Raw genomic sequence first — 16,182 nt, 5'->3', positions numbered from 1 at the left:
TGCAGAGTCCCTTTTGCTGTATAATAATAGGGTGTATGTATATATGTGTGGGTGTGTATATATGAAGAGATTTATTAAAAGAAATTGGTTTATGTTATTATGGAGGCCGAGAAGTCCCACAATCTGCCACCTGCAAGCTGGAGACCCAGGAAAGCTGGTGATGTAATTTAATTCAGTCTGAGTCGAAAGGCCTGAGAATCCAGGGAACCGTTAGTATAGATTCCAGTTTGAGGCTGAGAGCCTGAGTACCAGGAGTGCTGAGGGCAGGAGAGCAATGTCTCAGTGCAGTCAGATGGAAGGGTCTGATTCTTCCTTCCTCTGCCTTTTTGTTTTAGTCAGGCCCTCAAAGGGTTGGATGATGCCCTCCTACTTTGGAGAGGGGGAGCAAAGTGCCTTACTGAGTGCATCTACTCAAATGCTTATTTAATCCAGAAACACCCTCAGAGACACACCCGAAAATGTTTAGGCAAATGTCTGTGTACCTTGTGCTCCAATCAAGCTGACACATAAAATTAACCATCACAGAAGGATTTGGAGAGATTCACAAGCTACATTGCAGCCACTGCTATTTTCTAAAGCTCTCCTTTTTCTGATCTTCCAGATTTTTTTTCCCTCCATAATCTTTACAGTTAATGTTATGTGCTTCTGTTGCTTCTGTTTTGCCCCCTCCTCTAAACCCTAAAAATGCTTTCCCTCTTTTATTTATTACTTCTTCACTATCAAATTAATCACCTTGGACATGCCATGCGGTCTCTTTCTACCTTTAGTTGCACCATTTTAAAAATGAGAAAGTTGTAATCAGGTTTGTTTTTTCACCGAGGAATTTCACCCATGTACTTGATTAGCGGTAGCAGGATCTAATATTTAAGTTGACATGAACTTCTTGGCAATGCAACTTAACTCATTCTCAGATCAATGTAAATGTGGTCCCCTTAAAGGATATTTTTTTTCCCCATGAGATTTATCTGTTGTGCTGTTACTCCTTCAATTGTGTACCTGAGGGTGGTTATCTTACCTGAGTCATTCTTACTCTATTTCAGGTTGTATGGTTTATTCTCATTTTTGAATAAGCTGTAGTTATTTACCATTATTGACTAGAGGTCTGGGGCATAGATTTTCTTGGTCTGTTGTTCTGTTAATGCTTGAGTTCAATGTATAAGGGGAAAGGATTGTGCGCATTTTATTGCAGAAAGTCTCTGAAATAATTTTTAGTTACAAGAAAATAGATCTATTTCTGTGACTCATCATTTTCTCATATATAGTACTAGGTAAGGATTTAGTTTTGTAAGTAGAGATATATGACTTCCAGAAAGAATGCTGCAATGATTGAAATTTCTGAAGAATATTAGATTTTCCATAAATGCTATTATATATAGAAAATTGGAGCTTGAGATACTAATAGGTAACTGTGGTTGATAAAATTTTCCAAAAATTTTATGGTTTTCATGAGAAATAGAGTTCTTTTTAGTTATTTTCAAGTGTAAGCTAACATGTTTTTTGTTTTTGTTTTTTCCAGCTTCCAATAAAAACAGGACAGCAGAACACACATACCAAAGTCAGTACCGAACACAACAAGGAATGTCTTATCAATATTTCCAAATACAAGTTTTCTTTGGTTATTAGCGGCCTCACCACTATCTTAAAGAATGTTAACAATATGGTGAGTATTAGGGTTACTGTTCTTTGGGGGAATTTGCTTAGATTTTTTTGATTTAAAAATTTGGAGCAGCATATTTTGAAGTATTTATAGAAAGTCATTTTCTGTAAACTCTGGATAGAAACATTCTTCTTATTTCGTCATAAACACAGGTAACCTTTTCATTTTTATTTTAGTTTTTGATTCTTTCCCTTAGATACTTCTCTAATTTGTAACCCTATCTCCTTCTTTTTGTTATTTTTCTGAAATTAGGATTTCATACAGATTTTGTGTCTTAGATGAATTGACTATAGTAATCTATTAAAATATTTTCCTTAGCTTCTTATTTTAATGTTTACATATTAGATTGACCTAGTCCTAAGTAGATTATAAATAAAGTAATGACCTTGTAGTCCTAAAATGTGAGATTTCTTTTATGAAAATATTGTTTTATTTCCTTCCTCCTGCAGCCCGTGACACATCCTATAGTAGTTAGACCATGCATTGTTGAAACAATTTTCCTCAAATACGAATTTCCTCAAGTTTTACTCCACTGTCAAAAGCTTATAATTCTTTTTTCCCCATTTTGTAAAATCTGTTTACATTCCCTAGACTTCAAGGTACTCCAAGTGTTCTCTCTGCACCATTGAACATATTTCTCCTGTCTCTCTCAGGTTATTCCTGTCAGTTCCTACCTAAAATCTCCTTTATACTCAGTTCAAATCAACTGATCTAGATATTTCTTGACTAAATTTAAACTGTTCTGCTTGTGTGTAGCATTTATAACCACAATTTGTATTGCTTGTATTGAGCAATGAAACTGACTTCTTGTTGCAGATTGCGAAAATCAGTCCCATTTTTATAGTCATATCATCTTTGATGTTTTCTTTTTAAAAAGGTGATTAGACGGTACCCCAGACTTACAAAATTGATAAACTGGAGGTATGAACAATCATTTGCCTTACAAAGAAATTTTCTTGTTATGGGAAAAATAAATCAAAATTTTCTGAGAAGAGCAGGACTTTTTATAAATATGTAAAGTGATTTACAGAATACTTTTAAGGTTTTGTGGAGCTCTTCTGTTGTACAGTGTGTAGGGCACCATGATAGGATTTTACTCATATAACAAGTGGCCATGCTCCCAGTTAGATAAAATTTTTTACTTTTTGGAACCTTCTTTTCAAATTGAAAACAAAAACAGTATTATGAAATTAGCATTTATTTAGTGCTTATTGAGTAAATCAAATTGTGGAAACCATTGTCTCTTGTTGGTAAATAGTGTAGTATTCAATTTAAGAACAGTGAATGCATAAAATTCACTGTAATTGGTGTTCTAGTATTTTTTGCTGTAAGAATTTAGACCTTGAGTATTTTGTGACATCGAAGTGTGGTTAAATGCATCATTCAGGATTTTGGTAAAGATCTATATGTATATCTAAATCCCATATGTTTTTAAAGCATTTACTGTTACAAGGTTAATGGCAGACTATAAATGCCAGCAGTTTTGTTTGCTTGATAATTTACTTTGAGCATTAGGATAAAATCAGAAATAATGAATTTAAATATATCATAATCTGAGAGATAAAATGGAAGACTTGATTTTCTTGATCCTTAAGGAGTCCTACACTTTTCAGATATGTGCTGATTGATATTGGAGAGTAATAACCAACTTTTAGTGTTCTGAATATTTTTGCTTTTAGAGAATATTTGGAGAAGCTGCTGAAAAAAATTTATATCTCTCTCAGTTGATTATATTGGATACACTGGAAAAATGTCTTGCTGGGGTAAGTAAATTATTCTTACGTAGTCAGGTTTGTGATTTTTTGATTTTTAGACAGAGCTAACTGGGTGGCATAAACAAAGTTTCGAGAGAAAATTATTTTCTCATTTTTTATAAATAGATATTAGGTTTACTTATAAAGTGTTAAGCTTGAGCCACATATGTCTCAGGTCTTTTAGAAACAATTTTATGAAAAAAGGTCACTATTTGATATAGTTAATTTCTTCAGATATTGTTAAGCCTGTGTGTCATTGCTTAGCTTTGAAAGAATATGATGCGAAAAATCAAGAATAATCTCGTTTCCCCCATATGAATCTGATTTTAATATTTTACCCTTCAAATGTATATAAAAAAGAGAGCTTAATAAGTTAAAACTCTATTACTGATAGGGTCCTACCTTAAGAATACTTGCTGTTTATAAATATATACGTGAGAAGAGTACAAAACAGTTCTTTCTCAGGTTTCTTCTCAGTATATTTCAACCATGACTTAATTAGAATGTTTTCAAGACTGTTTCTGTTGTTTAAAGCAAAGTGTTTCTATACTTCAGTGGCCCTAATTCTTTCTTGAACACAAATAGGAGTTTATATAAATATCATACCTCCATTTTAAAGATCTGTCTATTCAATATGTATTGGAGTTAACGTTTTTCTTTTATTCTCTGATGTTCCTTTGGCATTTGCTTTTATTTAGAATTGCTTTTCTCTTTCACATATGTTACAGTTGTTCTCTATAATGCATTTAGATGGTAGAGACTTTGATACACAGGACTGATTGTGTGGTTAAGAAGAGAGGAAATGGTCAGAAGTTTTGGGGGGAAGTGATAGATTAGGGAGTTGTAAAATAATTACATTCACACAACTGTGTATCCTTAGAGAATTATTTAAGTCTATAGGCATAAAATCTAAGCATAATGTTTTAAACTCTTATTGACCATGGCTGTATTCCAGAATTGTGAGATAGTGTTTTTAAGTTTTCAACTTAAATTGAAAGTGAGCTAGTTCTGTTTTAGCTCGGTGCTTTCTATTATTTATGAAATGTTGTTATTCATTTGTAAAATGGAGTAAAAGAACAAAAGGGCTGTTAAATAGGATATGGAATTGTGAAGGTGGACAATTTTTAAACTTCTCCTATATCAGTTCTTTGTAGTGGTTTTATTGCTTTGATTATATAAATACTAGTAGGTCAGCTAGTTTGAATGAGAGTAGGATGGTTTATTGCCTCTCTTAATTCTACAGCTTTTCTCTGTTAACATTTGTAATTGAGAGGTAATGGTAAATGTATTTTATAAAATGATCACTGATGTTACTGGCCCCTCTTTGGAGAAAGTCTAATTTAAACTAAAAAGTAGGTGTGGTATAACTTATGTAATGCATAAAATATCTTATCTTGCTCTGCTCTATGATTGAAAATGTATGTTTTTTTCATGGTTTGTAATTTAAAAAACAATACTATTCACATTCTTGAAAATTGTGTTTTCTCAGATTGCCACCAGTGATTTTATCTTGATTTTCATTTTAGATCAAAGTATTTTGAGGCAGTTTAAGACAAACTGAGTGTGCAAATACATGTTTATCATATAAGTAGTTGAAATAGCTAAGTGAAAGTGAACAAATACTTATCAACATATATTATGAGTAAAATTTTATAGGATTTGGGAATCAAATTTTTTTTCCCGTATGTATGACCATTATTCAAAAGATCGAATACTTCTACAATTTTTATTTGCTTATAATTGGAGTTAATTTCAACATCTCTAGTGTTTGGCTAGCCAAATGAGAAATAGATATTGTAATTCAAATTTGGTAGGTTTTCGTGATATCTGTTTATTTGCTGTCCATATATTTCAGTGTATTTGAATCTGAAAGCACTTGGATTGTGAATTCAGAATCGAGCATAGAACACAATTATACAAAATTTTGTTCTTTGTTGTCATACTTGGAATCACCAAAATTGTCATTCATATATGTTTATTAAAGCCATTAGGTAAAATATTGATGTGGAACAGTATATCTGCAGGATAGCTTATCCATTGATTGTTTTGCCAATTATAAAGTAGAGATTTATTTTACAAAGTAGAGATCTCGGTGTTAACACAAAAGTTATCAAACTTGGTGTCATTTACAGTGAGACCTGGCATTATGTACTCTTGATGTGATGAACTGTGCTGAATTACCTAAAGCATATAACCTGAATATAATCAGACCTAGGTTTAGGTTTCACCTAACAGAAAATACAGTAACTAGAAGGACAAGTTAAGTTACACCATTAAGAAATAATCAAATCAACAATATGGTACATTCTGTAAGGCAACTGGCCCATTTTCTTAAAATGCCAGTGTTAGAGAAAATAAAAATGATGTATATGGAGTAAGGAGTTTTTTTTTGTTTGTTTTTTGTTTTTTTAACACCTACAGCACCGTTCTTCCTAGGTGTCTCCCATCCAAGTACTAACCAGGCCCAACCCTGCTTAGCTTCTGAGATCAGATGGGATCAGGCGTGTTCAGAAGATTGTTTTAGAATAAAGAGACTAGAGGAACATAACCATGCTGCAATCTATGAACCCTTTCTGAAGCTATGAGAGACATTTTGGGGGCAGTTGGGGAAATTTGAATACACATTGGGTATTAGCTGACACAAGGGAATTGTTTATTTTTCCTTGGCATGATGATCAATTGAAATTATATTGGAGAATGTCCTTATTTTTAAGAGATGCCGAAGTATGTGTGAGGGTGAAATATGATGATGTTTGTAACTTACTTTGAAATGGTTCAACCAAAATAAAATTATTTGTAATAAGTAGTATCTATCTGTTTTGGTCAATCTGCTCAAAGGCAGGTGTGATTGCCTACTCATGAATTTATTTGGATGTTGAGACTGATGATACAATGCACTCACCAATAAATATGAGTAATGTTTATTTAGAACTCACAACAAACTAGGAATTCCCAGGAGAGGAAGGGCTAATGTAGGGATTTGACAAACAGGGGAACAGGCAAACAGGCAGGAGTGGATGTGGGCGGCTAAAGAAGATGGATGGGGGGGCTAGACTTTTATTGTGATTAAGAGATGAAAGATGGAACCATCCTCTTTATTAGACTAACTATAGATAGATATAGTTAGTCTAATTATTCATAGTAAACACAAATTAGCAGTTATTGAATCGAGGTGATTATATATATGGGTATTCATTATTTCAACTCATGTATATTTGAAAATTTTCATAATAGAAAATATTTACATGTAAATTTAAGAAAGTTTAGAATTATGTGATTATTTCTATTTTAGCAACCAAAGGACACAATGAGATTAGATGAAACAATGCTGGTCAAACAATTGTTGCCAGAAATCTGCCATTTTCTTCACACCTGTCGGGAAGGAAACCAACATGCAGCTGAACTTCGGAATTCTGCCTCTGGAGTTTTATTTTCTCTCAGCTGCAACAACTTCAATGCAGTCTTTAGTCGCATTTCTACCAGGTCAGTGTGTAAATCTACATCGGACTGTTGTAAGTAATATAAATTTTAGAAGTCTTTCTTTAGTCTACATAAAAATAAAAGGTCGACAGAAATGAGTTTGCCCTGGGCTTTTATAGAAATTTTATGCATTGATTTCCTTGAGATTTTTATTATGTAATATTGTGATATTGTTTGCACAATTACATATGAGTACTGTTATAAACTTAAATCTAAATTTAGGAAGAAATATCAACCATGACCAGGTGTTTTTTTTTTTAAACACTAGATGTGAATTTTTGATTTGGCTTTTTAACATATTTCTTGAAATGAAATTAGTTAGAATAGTTGTTAAGAGTAGTCAGAATTCTCATGATCTCAATTCTGTTCCTTATCCTGTTACCAAAACACAAAACAGAAAACAAAAAACTCCAAAAAAAGGACTGTGTTTACCAAAACACAAAACAGAAAACAAAAAACTCCTAAAAGTGGACTGTATGAACTGTAAAAGCTCCCCTGTTGAACATTTACAGCATGTGCTCTGCTGTTTTATCCTCATAGTATCCCTGAAATGTAGGTGATACTTCCCCCATTTCACATATAAGCAAACCAGTACTCAGAGAAGTTATCAAGGTGATATGCCAAAATGGAAGTCCCAAAATTTTTAAGTCAGACTGGCTTCAGAGTCTATTAATTTTATTATACCAGGTTTGCTGCTTCCCTGTACTCTATTTTAGCCACATTTTGATGAAATCCTTTTTATAATATATACTACTGTGCTTTAAAATTGTGTGATAAATATATCCTAAGCTTTTATTCATGATTAAAAATCATTATGTGATCATCAGTTGTGATATACTATAGATAGAGAAATTGGTATAGATGATGCTCTATGGAATAGAATTATAACTGACAGTAGCAAGTAACTCTGGAACTTGCTTTCATGCAAGTGATTTGCCTTTCTTATGCAAGTAAAGTCAAATGGGTCCATAATTATGACCCAGTAGGAAGTATTACATAAACCATTTAGTGATTCAGTGAATCAAAATAATACAGAATAGAGAAAAACAATCCTCTTTGCTTATTGATAACTGCATCTTTTGACTTGTCTGTGTTGTGTAAACAGTAGACTTCCATTAGTCAGATTTGTTCATTCTTGTGTTGTTTTCCAACAGGTGTGAATGAGAACATGCATTGTAATTTGAAAATTTGTGCTATAGTGTTTTGGGGGAATTGGCTAACTTCAAAATCTTGCACTCTTTTTAATTAAAAAAAAAAAAAATGACATTTCTATTATCACGATGGTAGGCCACCGGTCCCCAAACCCCAGGCCTGAGACTGGTACTGGTTGGTGGCCTGTTAGGAACCAGGCTGCACAGTAGGAGGTGAGTGGCGGGCAAGCAAAGCTTCATCTGTATTTGCAGCCGCTCCCTAGCGCTAGCATCTCTGCCTCAGTTCTATCTCAGATCACCAGGCATTAGGTTCTTATAGGAGCACCGGTCCTGGTGTTGAAAAGATTGGAGGCCGCTGTGCTAGGCAATAATATTCTTCAGTCTCTCATCAGAATTCTTGGTGCAAAGAAAATTAAAATTTTATTTAATGGTATAATATGAATGATAATGTTTGGTAATGTTTATACAATATACAGTGTCTTCATGAAATCTTTTGAGGGATAACATTTCATATTCCGAAGAATAGTATACTGAAGCAGCAAGGTAATAAACACCTAGGGACTAAGAGGAGCAAAAATTATAAAAAACTACAAAGAAAACAAAACCTCTTTGTTTAGGTGACTACTAGACCAGCCTTACTTACTGTTTAAAGTAATCTTACATTGGAGGCAGAAAATGATCAAAATGTGTTTTAGTCTATCCAAGCATGAGTTACTTTATAAAACATAGCAAATGTGCTAGCTTTGAAAACTCTAGAAATTTTCTATATTTTATGGGATTTTGCAGCATTAGCACATGTATAAATAGACAACTTTTGTGTATTTTTTAAATCTAGTTCACTGTTTCCAGAATAGAAGTTGTGTCTCCAGAATAAGCCAGTTTCTTTAGCTTTCAGGGGGACCGACTGCTCAGAAAAGGGATCTATGAAATACGTGTTTCAGACAACTGACTACATTGCTGTTTCATTTAGCTTGTGCCAGAAATAGGAGCTGATCTTGTTAGAGGACCACTCACCTAAAAGACCATTGTAATGGTTTAATTTAGATAACATATCTTATGACAGTATCATGAATATTTGCTGCGTTGGACCATTCTACCTGTCTACCGATGTTTCTCTTTTAGGATTAACATTAGCTTTTGATATTTGTCTTTTACTTTTCTTTAAGGGAATATGGGTTACTGATCTTATGCCATGTTCTGTGGCTTATAGTACTCTTATGTAGAGGATTAGCTGCTTTCTCCATAGACTTACTGTACGACTGTATTAGATGTAATCGTATTTTTAGTGGGAGGGCCCTGTGGAATATCTGCTTTGACATACAACCAGAAACAGAAGACTCAATAACTTGAAAAGTTCTGTTTGATTCTTTTACAAATCTGCCAGTTTTTTTTTTGTTTGTTTGTTTTTTAATGGTTTCAAAGGTATTTCCCGTTTGCCCCGAGAATACTCACTGGCAGGGCTTGCGATTGCAGCGTTTACCCCGAAATAACCCACGGTTATCAGTCCTGACCTTACCCTCAGAGTTTGCCATGAAACATCTCGCTTTTATTATTATTTTCGCATTGCTCTACTATATTGATAGTCTTTGGAAACAAATGACATCATTCTATTTATAGCATTCTGTTTTTAGTAGTTCACTGAAAATGTCAAATCCTAGAAAATGTAGCATTCTTATGTGTGATGTTAAATGAACGCTGGCAGTGAGCTGCACTTTTTTTCCCAAACAAGAAAAGCATTAATAGTTTTAAATTTCTTATATCTCTCTAATCATTTAAAGCATAGTCTATATTATCTTTAAGACTGTTAAATGATCTTATATATTTATATGTACCAACTCTTATTCAGTGAATTGTTTTCACTCTTTTGTAAACTTTGATTACAAATTCATCTCTAGTGCAGTCTGTGTTTTCTTTGGGAATCTCTTGCATTTACTTTTGCCAAGTGCCCAGCTCTGGAAATACTTTTTTTGTCAATTTCTCAGCCTCAGATTGTATGGGTAGTATAAATGTGGACCTTAAACCCTTATAAGGTAATATCCCTGGGTGACATTTTCCCTTACCCTAATCTTAGAGTAGACAGACTTCTTGTGCTGGTAGCTGTTCTCTGCTTCCCACTCCTCCTCCTCCTTTATTCCTTCATTCCTTGTGCTCGCACGCGTGCTCCCTCTTGCACGCACGCACTCTCACTCTCTGTCACTCTCACACACACACACACACTAGGGAGTGCCTAGCTCTTTCTAGTCATGTTTTGTACAAGGCCCAGTTTTACTCTGTATCATTAGGGTACAAGGCTTTGTATCCAGTTCTATGTGGATATTAGCCCCAAACTCCTAGGTAAAGAAGAGAAAAAACCTAACAGCCCTCACTCTTCCTTTGTTGCAAGGCCACACCATATCTTCAAAACCATCTCTGGTTTTCAGTTTCTGGACCTGGCTGGTTGGTTGGTGTTTGTTTCACTTTATTACTGTACATTTTAAATATCTTTCTGTTGTTGTTCAGTTTACCTGGTCTTTCTAGATGTTTTAGTATAGGTTTCCCACTTTCTTTTGCTCAAACTAGTCTTTATTTGATTTCTCTGCTTCAGAAACAATGTTGAAGCTTCACAAAATATCCCTTCCCTATGGAAATAACTGACTGTAAAAGGAATTAAACTTTTCTTCTATTTTTCATAACCACAAGAACCAGCTTTTCCAAAGTGGCGTTGCTGATTTATTAAGTTATATTTCCTAAGGAGTCATATTCCATATTTCTAGGCTCTATACAGCAGCTGTGGAAGCATGTAAATTAGTATTGAGGACCATCTATCTCATTCACAGTCTGAACTGCTAAGTGTTTCTTACCTTGATGATACGAAGACCTTTAATGTAGATGCTTAGAATAATTTTAATGTTAGCTATACATCTGTAGGCTAAAGTGGGTGAAAGAATTTAAGGATGGAGAAATTGATTTCATTTTTAGCAACTAAAAGTTTAGTGTGATGATTAAGTTTTACCTAAACTCCACTAAAATGGTTAGAGTTAATGTTATAACATCATGTCGTATTTGTGCCTTTTCATTCTCTGTCTCTGCATTTATGAAAGTTAATGCTTTCATTCTGTTTACATTTTTTGATATCTATTAATTGAAATGAGCATGCCTCATTATAAAGCACAATTCAGTAGATTAGCAATACCAGCTTTTGAAAAGCTGACCTCTGGTCATTAGCGAAAAATGGAAGAAAAGTTTAACCTCTTTTATTTACACTTAAGTGAATTTTTGTTATCAGTTTTAAAAATCTAAACTTTTGTTGTATTAAATTTTTCTACATTTGTGATAACTTCATATTTAATATAAGGGAAATTTGGGGTTTTAGAAGATTTGTGATCTTAAAAACAAGTTCTGTGAGAAAGGGACATTAATCAGATGATCACATAAACATGTACAGATGAAGAGAAGTGCAATGAAAAAAAGATTATTCTTTTTTTTCTGTACAAAGTAAATGTATCTTGTAAATGTAGATAAAATATAGTATTTATCTAATATAATCTTCAGGAGATATGTTTCAAGATCCCCAGTGGATGCCTGAAACAACGGATAGTACCAAACCTCCATGTGTTGTTTTTTCCTATATGCACATACCTTTTCACTTAAAGGATTCACTTTATGACTTCTTGTTGGTATATCTAGATTGCCAGCATCACTACATTAGTGCTTTGGGACCATTATAAAGTAAAATAAGGATTACTTAAACACAAGGACTGTAATACCAGTACAGTCGATATGATAACTGAGACAGCTACTAAGTGACTAATGGATAGGTAGAATATACAGTGAGGATATGCTGGACAAAGAGATGTTAAAGAGCAGACAGCATGAGATTTCATTATGCTACACAGAATGTCATGCAGTTTAAAACCTATGAATTGTTTATTTCTGGAATTTTCCATGTAGTATATTTGGACTGTAGTTGACCTCTGGTAACAAACTACAGAAAGCGAAACTGCTGATAAGGGAGACTACTCTACCATTCATGTTTCTGAAGTCTAGTTGATGTGAATAAAAGTTAATAAAATTTATTTTCATTTTACTTATAACTTGAAATTTGAATATTAAAAACTTTTTATTATAGAAAAAATTTGAAAATACACATAGCAGAGTATAGTATTTCAGATACCCATACATCTCTCACTCTGCTCCAGCAGTTATCAGTATGATTTTTAAAAAAATAAAAATTGTACATATTTAAGGTGTACAACATGATAATTTGATATACATATACATAGTGAAGTTTATTAGATTATTACGGTTTCTCTCATAATGTCCCCTAAATTTAGTTATCTTCCTTTAGATTTTCTTAAGAAATATATATCCTTATTTTGATATGTATATTTTCTCTTATAAACTCATTATTGAGGTGAGAAGAATCTGTTGAATTCAGAATTTTGGACTGTCTTAACACTTAAGTTGATAAATTATTTTTGGTTTTTACTTTTCAGGTTACAGGAATTGACCGTTTGTTCAGAAGACAATGTTGATGTTCATGATATAGAATTGTTACAGTATATCAATGTGGATTGTGCAAAATTAAAACGACTCCTAAAGGGTAAGTTTAAATGTATGATATATCAAAAATTAATCACTATGGGTGAAAACCCAGCATTTCGAATGTACTAATTGTGTTGAGCTATAACATCAAAGTGGATTTTATAATGCAGATGTCCCTTTGAAATGAATAGTAATATATGGTTCAACCATTTTTGAACTTTTGAAAACAATAAAGAAAATGAGTATTTTAACTCTTGGCAGTGGAAAGTTTTGTTCAACCACAAATTTTTATTTTAATAAAGAAAATATAAGGGTACAGTTATTTAATTTTTTAGAATTTTATTTTTTAAGGATACCTGTAGTTTATAGAGTTATCTGTTTAGCTGTTGTAGTGCTAAAACCAGGTAGTTTAGCAGGGTAACAGTTTCACTTCAGACGATGAAGGAACCAGATTGTGATCTTATGATGAGAGGAGGAATTGAGTCAGGAATCTCATTTCTAACATTTCTGTTTTCAGCTGTTATTGACTGACTTTGTAGCATTACAGAAACCTTATGCTTTCAGTGCCTAGCTTTACTTCTTTGTAAAATGTAACAATAGTAGTCCTACATGGGAATATATTAATCCCTAATATGTGATTTAAAATCTTTGGGAATTGCTTTTTATGATTATGTTGATTGAAATAAACTATCAGAAAGAACCGAGAGTGTTTTTGGTGTAAGTGGGGAAGTGTTAATATAAATCAAATACCAATGAGCATTATTAATATATTAAATAAATTAATAAACTAAATACCTAAATTCATTTCACAAAAATTCTGTTTTAGCTTATGTAATATTAGATCCTGGCTAACTTAAACTTGAAACCTTATATAATTCACACTTCATTTTACTTTGTATATTGATTAAAGAATTGTCAATAATGTTTTTAATGTCTGACAGTAAAGGAGTTTTAGTTATATTAATTTTGAAAACCTCAATGGTTCTGCAGTGTAATTTTCAAAATATGTTGTTTAGTTTTCTTAATATTTGCTTCAAACTCAATAACTAGTTCACCAGAGATGTAAAAAGGCTATATCTATATGTAATACTATAAGACTATGTGTTCTATCTGTATTATCGTTGTTCAGAATTATTTATTTTAGGTTATTACAGTTATAAAACCAAGCAACAATTAAATCACATTTTAGCTATTCTATCAAGGTATGGATAAATGTTCAGCAATTTTTTTAGACTATAATGAACCACCATTCAATTCATAGTTGAAATTCCAATTTTGGTATCATTAAACATTGAGGAGTTAAGTAAGTTATGTCTCTGAATGGTAGAAAAATAGATGATGTTTTAAATATCCCTTAGACAATTGCATATTTTTTGAATTTTCTACAATGACCATGTGTTTTGTATCTTTTTTAAAAACAAGTTACTGAAAACAAAACAGGAAAAAAACTCACAACCACCTTTGAAGTTCAAGGCTTATTTACTTTTTATTGAGTTTTGTTTTTAGTGGACATAATGAGTGTTTGGTTTATATTAAATGTCTTTACATTGCTTACAAGTATACTGGAACAAAAGTGTATATGAAAGGAAAGGAGTTTTTACTAGTAGCTCTGAATTATATTTGTGTTAACTAATTAATGTAGAGTTAACTTTAAAATTTTTTCCCCCCAGAAACAGCATTTAAATTTAAAGCCCTAAAGAAGGTTGCACAGTTAGCAGTTATAAATAGCCTGGAAAAAGTAAGTTATAACCTCTTTGGTATTAAAATTTTGTCAATTTTTGGCTATAAATGTTGCTGTTTTTAGTATTTTGAATCAAAGTCATGACTTGAGTGATAATTTCACATTAATTTTTGGAAGAATGCAATATTCTTATGAAGGAAGTTGAAAGGTTGTGATACAATTGGAGCCGTATGACATTTTATTTACTATATTAAGAAAATATTTTTGCTTTCACATACAAATATATGTTTTATTATTTGTAGGCATTTTGGAACTGGGTAGAAAATTATCCAGATGAATTTACAAAGCTCTACCAGATTCCACAGACTGATATGGCTGGTAAGGATAAGATTAGTTTTTTGTCTTTTAAACTCTTACTTATGAGGTAAAAACCTATCACTTTTCAAGTTATTTTGTTATTAAGGTGCTTTTACATCTCGTCAACTTTTATAGGAAATATTAATTTTCTCTTGTAGTTCTAAATTATCCTCAACTCTTTTCCTTTTCTTTGAGCAAATAGATAAAGATGTTTGAAATGAAGCTCTAATCTTTAATTAGAGTTGTGAATTGGATATTTGATGCCTCTTTATTGTAGAGAAGCACATTTTGTGCTCTGAGGCTTTATTTTGTATGTAGGGCAACGTGTATAAAGTAGTAATACCCTTACCTAGAATTCCTGAGACACAATTGCTAGGCAGAGAATACAGATTCTTAGTGAGCTTTGGTAATTCCTGTTTGGAAGCTGTCCAGTCTTTGTTCCTTGAGTACATCACACTTTTCATAAGACCCTGCCCATTGAGACTGAACATAAATGTGACCATTCTAAAACATGGACTTTTCTAGGGTGGATCAAGATAGTTCTTCTGATATATGGACAACATACCATTCCTCGTCTGCTTACCTGAATGAATTTGTTTGTTTAAGTGAACTCCCAAGTTTATCTTTTAAAAATATGGCTTTTGGGTTGTAGGATTATGCCGGCTTTTAATTTAATGCCAGAGATTTTCTTCTCATCTAATAATATCATTTAATATTTCCATTTTTTACATAGATTGTGCAGAAAAACTGTTTGACTTGGTGGATGGTTTTGCTGAAAGCACCAAACGTAAAGCAGCAGTTTGGCCACTGCAAATCATTCTTCTTATCTTGTGTCCAGAAATAATCCAGGATATATCCAAGGATGTGGTTGATGAAAACAACATGAATAAGGTGAGGAGGGCAAAATTATTTTCATCTGTTTAAATGTGAAGTGGTTTATTTTACTCAAGGTGTGTATTACTTTAGGCTTAGCATTCTGTAAGCATGATATTTCAGGGGGCCATTTCTAATTATAGTCATTTTAGGTCTCTGTGTTTGTTGGCCTTAGCAGAGACATAGTTGTACATAAATTTATTTGGAGGGAAAATAAATTATACCATTCATTAATTAAAGACTTAAAACAATCCCTAGTCGCAATTCATTCTTTTACAAGAGAAGACTAAATGATACTTCTGTCAGTGTTAAACATAGTTCTTCTTATAATCACTGCAAGCATTGCCTTACTAGAATTCATCACTTTTATGGTGTTTTTATTTGCATATACTTTGGTGAGTATCCGCTTGGTGCTAATGAGATCATCTGGTAACTCATTTAGGTATTTTGGAACAGTTTTCACAGCACTTTGTTAGGAAGGCAAGATATCATATATGACCTCAGTAGTGAAATTGGCACTATAACAACTGGTAATTCCTAAGGGGCGCTTATAAGGTTAATACCCAGGTCTTATGCTTAAAGAATAAGATCTGGGTATTAATCTTATTGTTTTATTTGAATTTCTATATGCAGTTTGTTTTGCGAATACATTTTTTATTTTTTTGCTACTTTGGGAGAAATAGTTTTAGCTGACTAAACATGAAA

General features: G+C 32.6%; 1 protein-coding gene across 7 annotated transcripts in view; it reads left to right on the top strand.

The window, feature by feature from the left end:
- NF1 (neurofibromin 1) overlaps positions 1–16,182 on the top strand; it is a 209,570-nt gene that overhangs the window by 38,567 nt on the left and 154,821 nt on the right. For all 7 annotated transcript variants that reach the window (XM_039886052.1, XM_039886051.1, XM_039886049.1 and 4 more), the window contains exons 2-8: positions 1,517–1,660; positions 3,337–3,420; positions 6,704–6,894; positions 12,518–12,624; positions 14,237–14,304; positions 14,550–14,625; positions 15,338–15,495. In XM_039886052.1, coding sequence (XP_039741986.1) covers positions 1,517–1,660; positions 3,337–3,420; positions 6,704–6,894; positions 12,518–12,624; positions 14,237–14,304; positions 14,550–14,625; positions 15,338–15,495 — 828 coding nt within the window. The remainder of the gene's footprint in view (positions 1–1,516; positions 1,661–3,336; positions 3,421–6,703; positions 6,895–12,517; positions 12,625–14,236; positions 14,305–14,549; positions 14,626–15,337; positions 15,496–16,182) is intronic.

The sequence above is a fragment of the Pteropus medius genome, unplaced genomic scaffold (genome assembly GCF_902729225.1).
Source record: "Pteropus medius unplaced genomic scaffold, Ma_sr-lr_union100, whole genome shotgun sequence".
NCBI lineage: Eukaryota > Metazoa > Chordata > Mammalia > Chiroptera > Pteropodidae > Pteropus > Pteropus medius.
The sequence above is the reverse complement of the archived record's forward strand: the minus strand, read 5'-3'. Positions and strand labels throughout refer to the sequence as shown.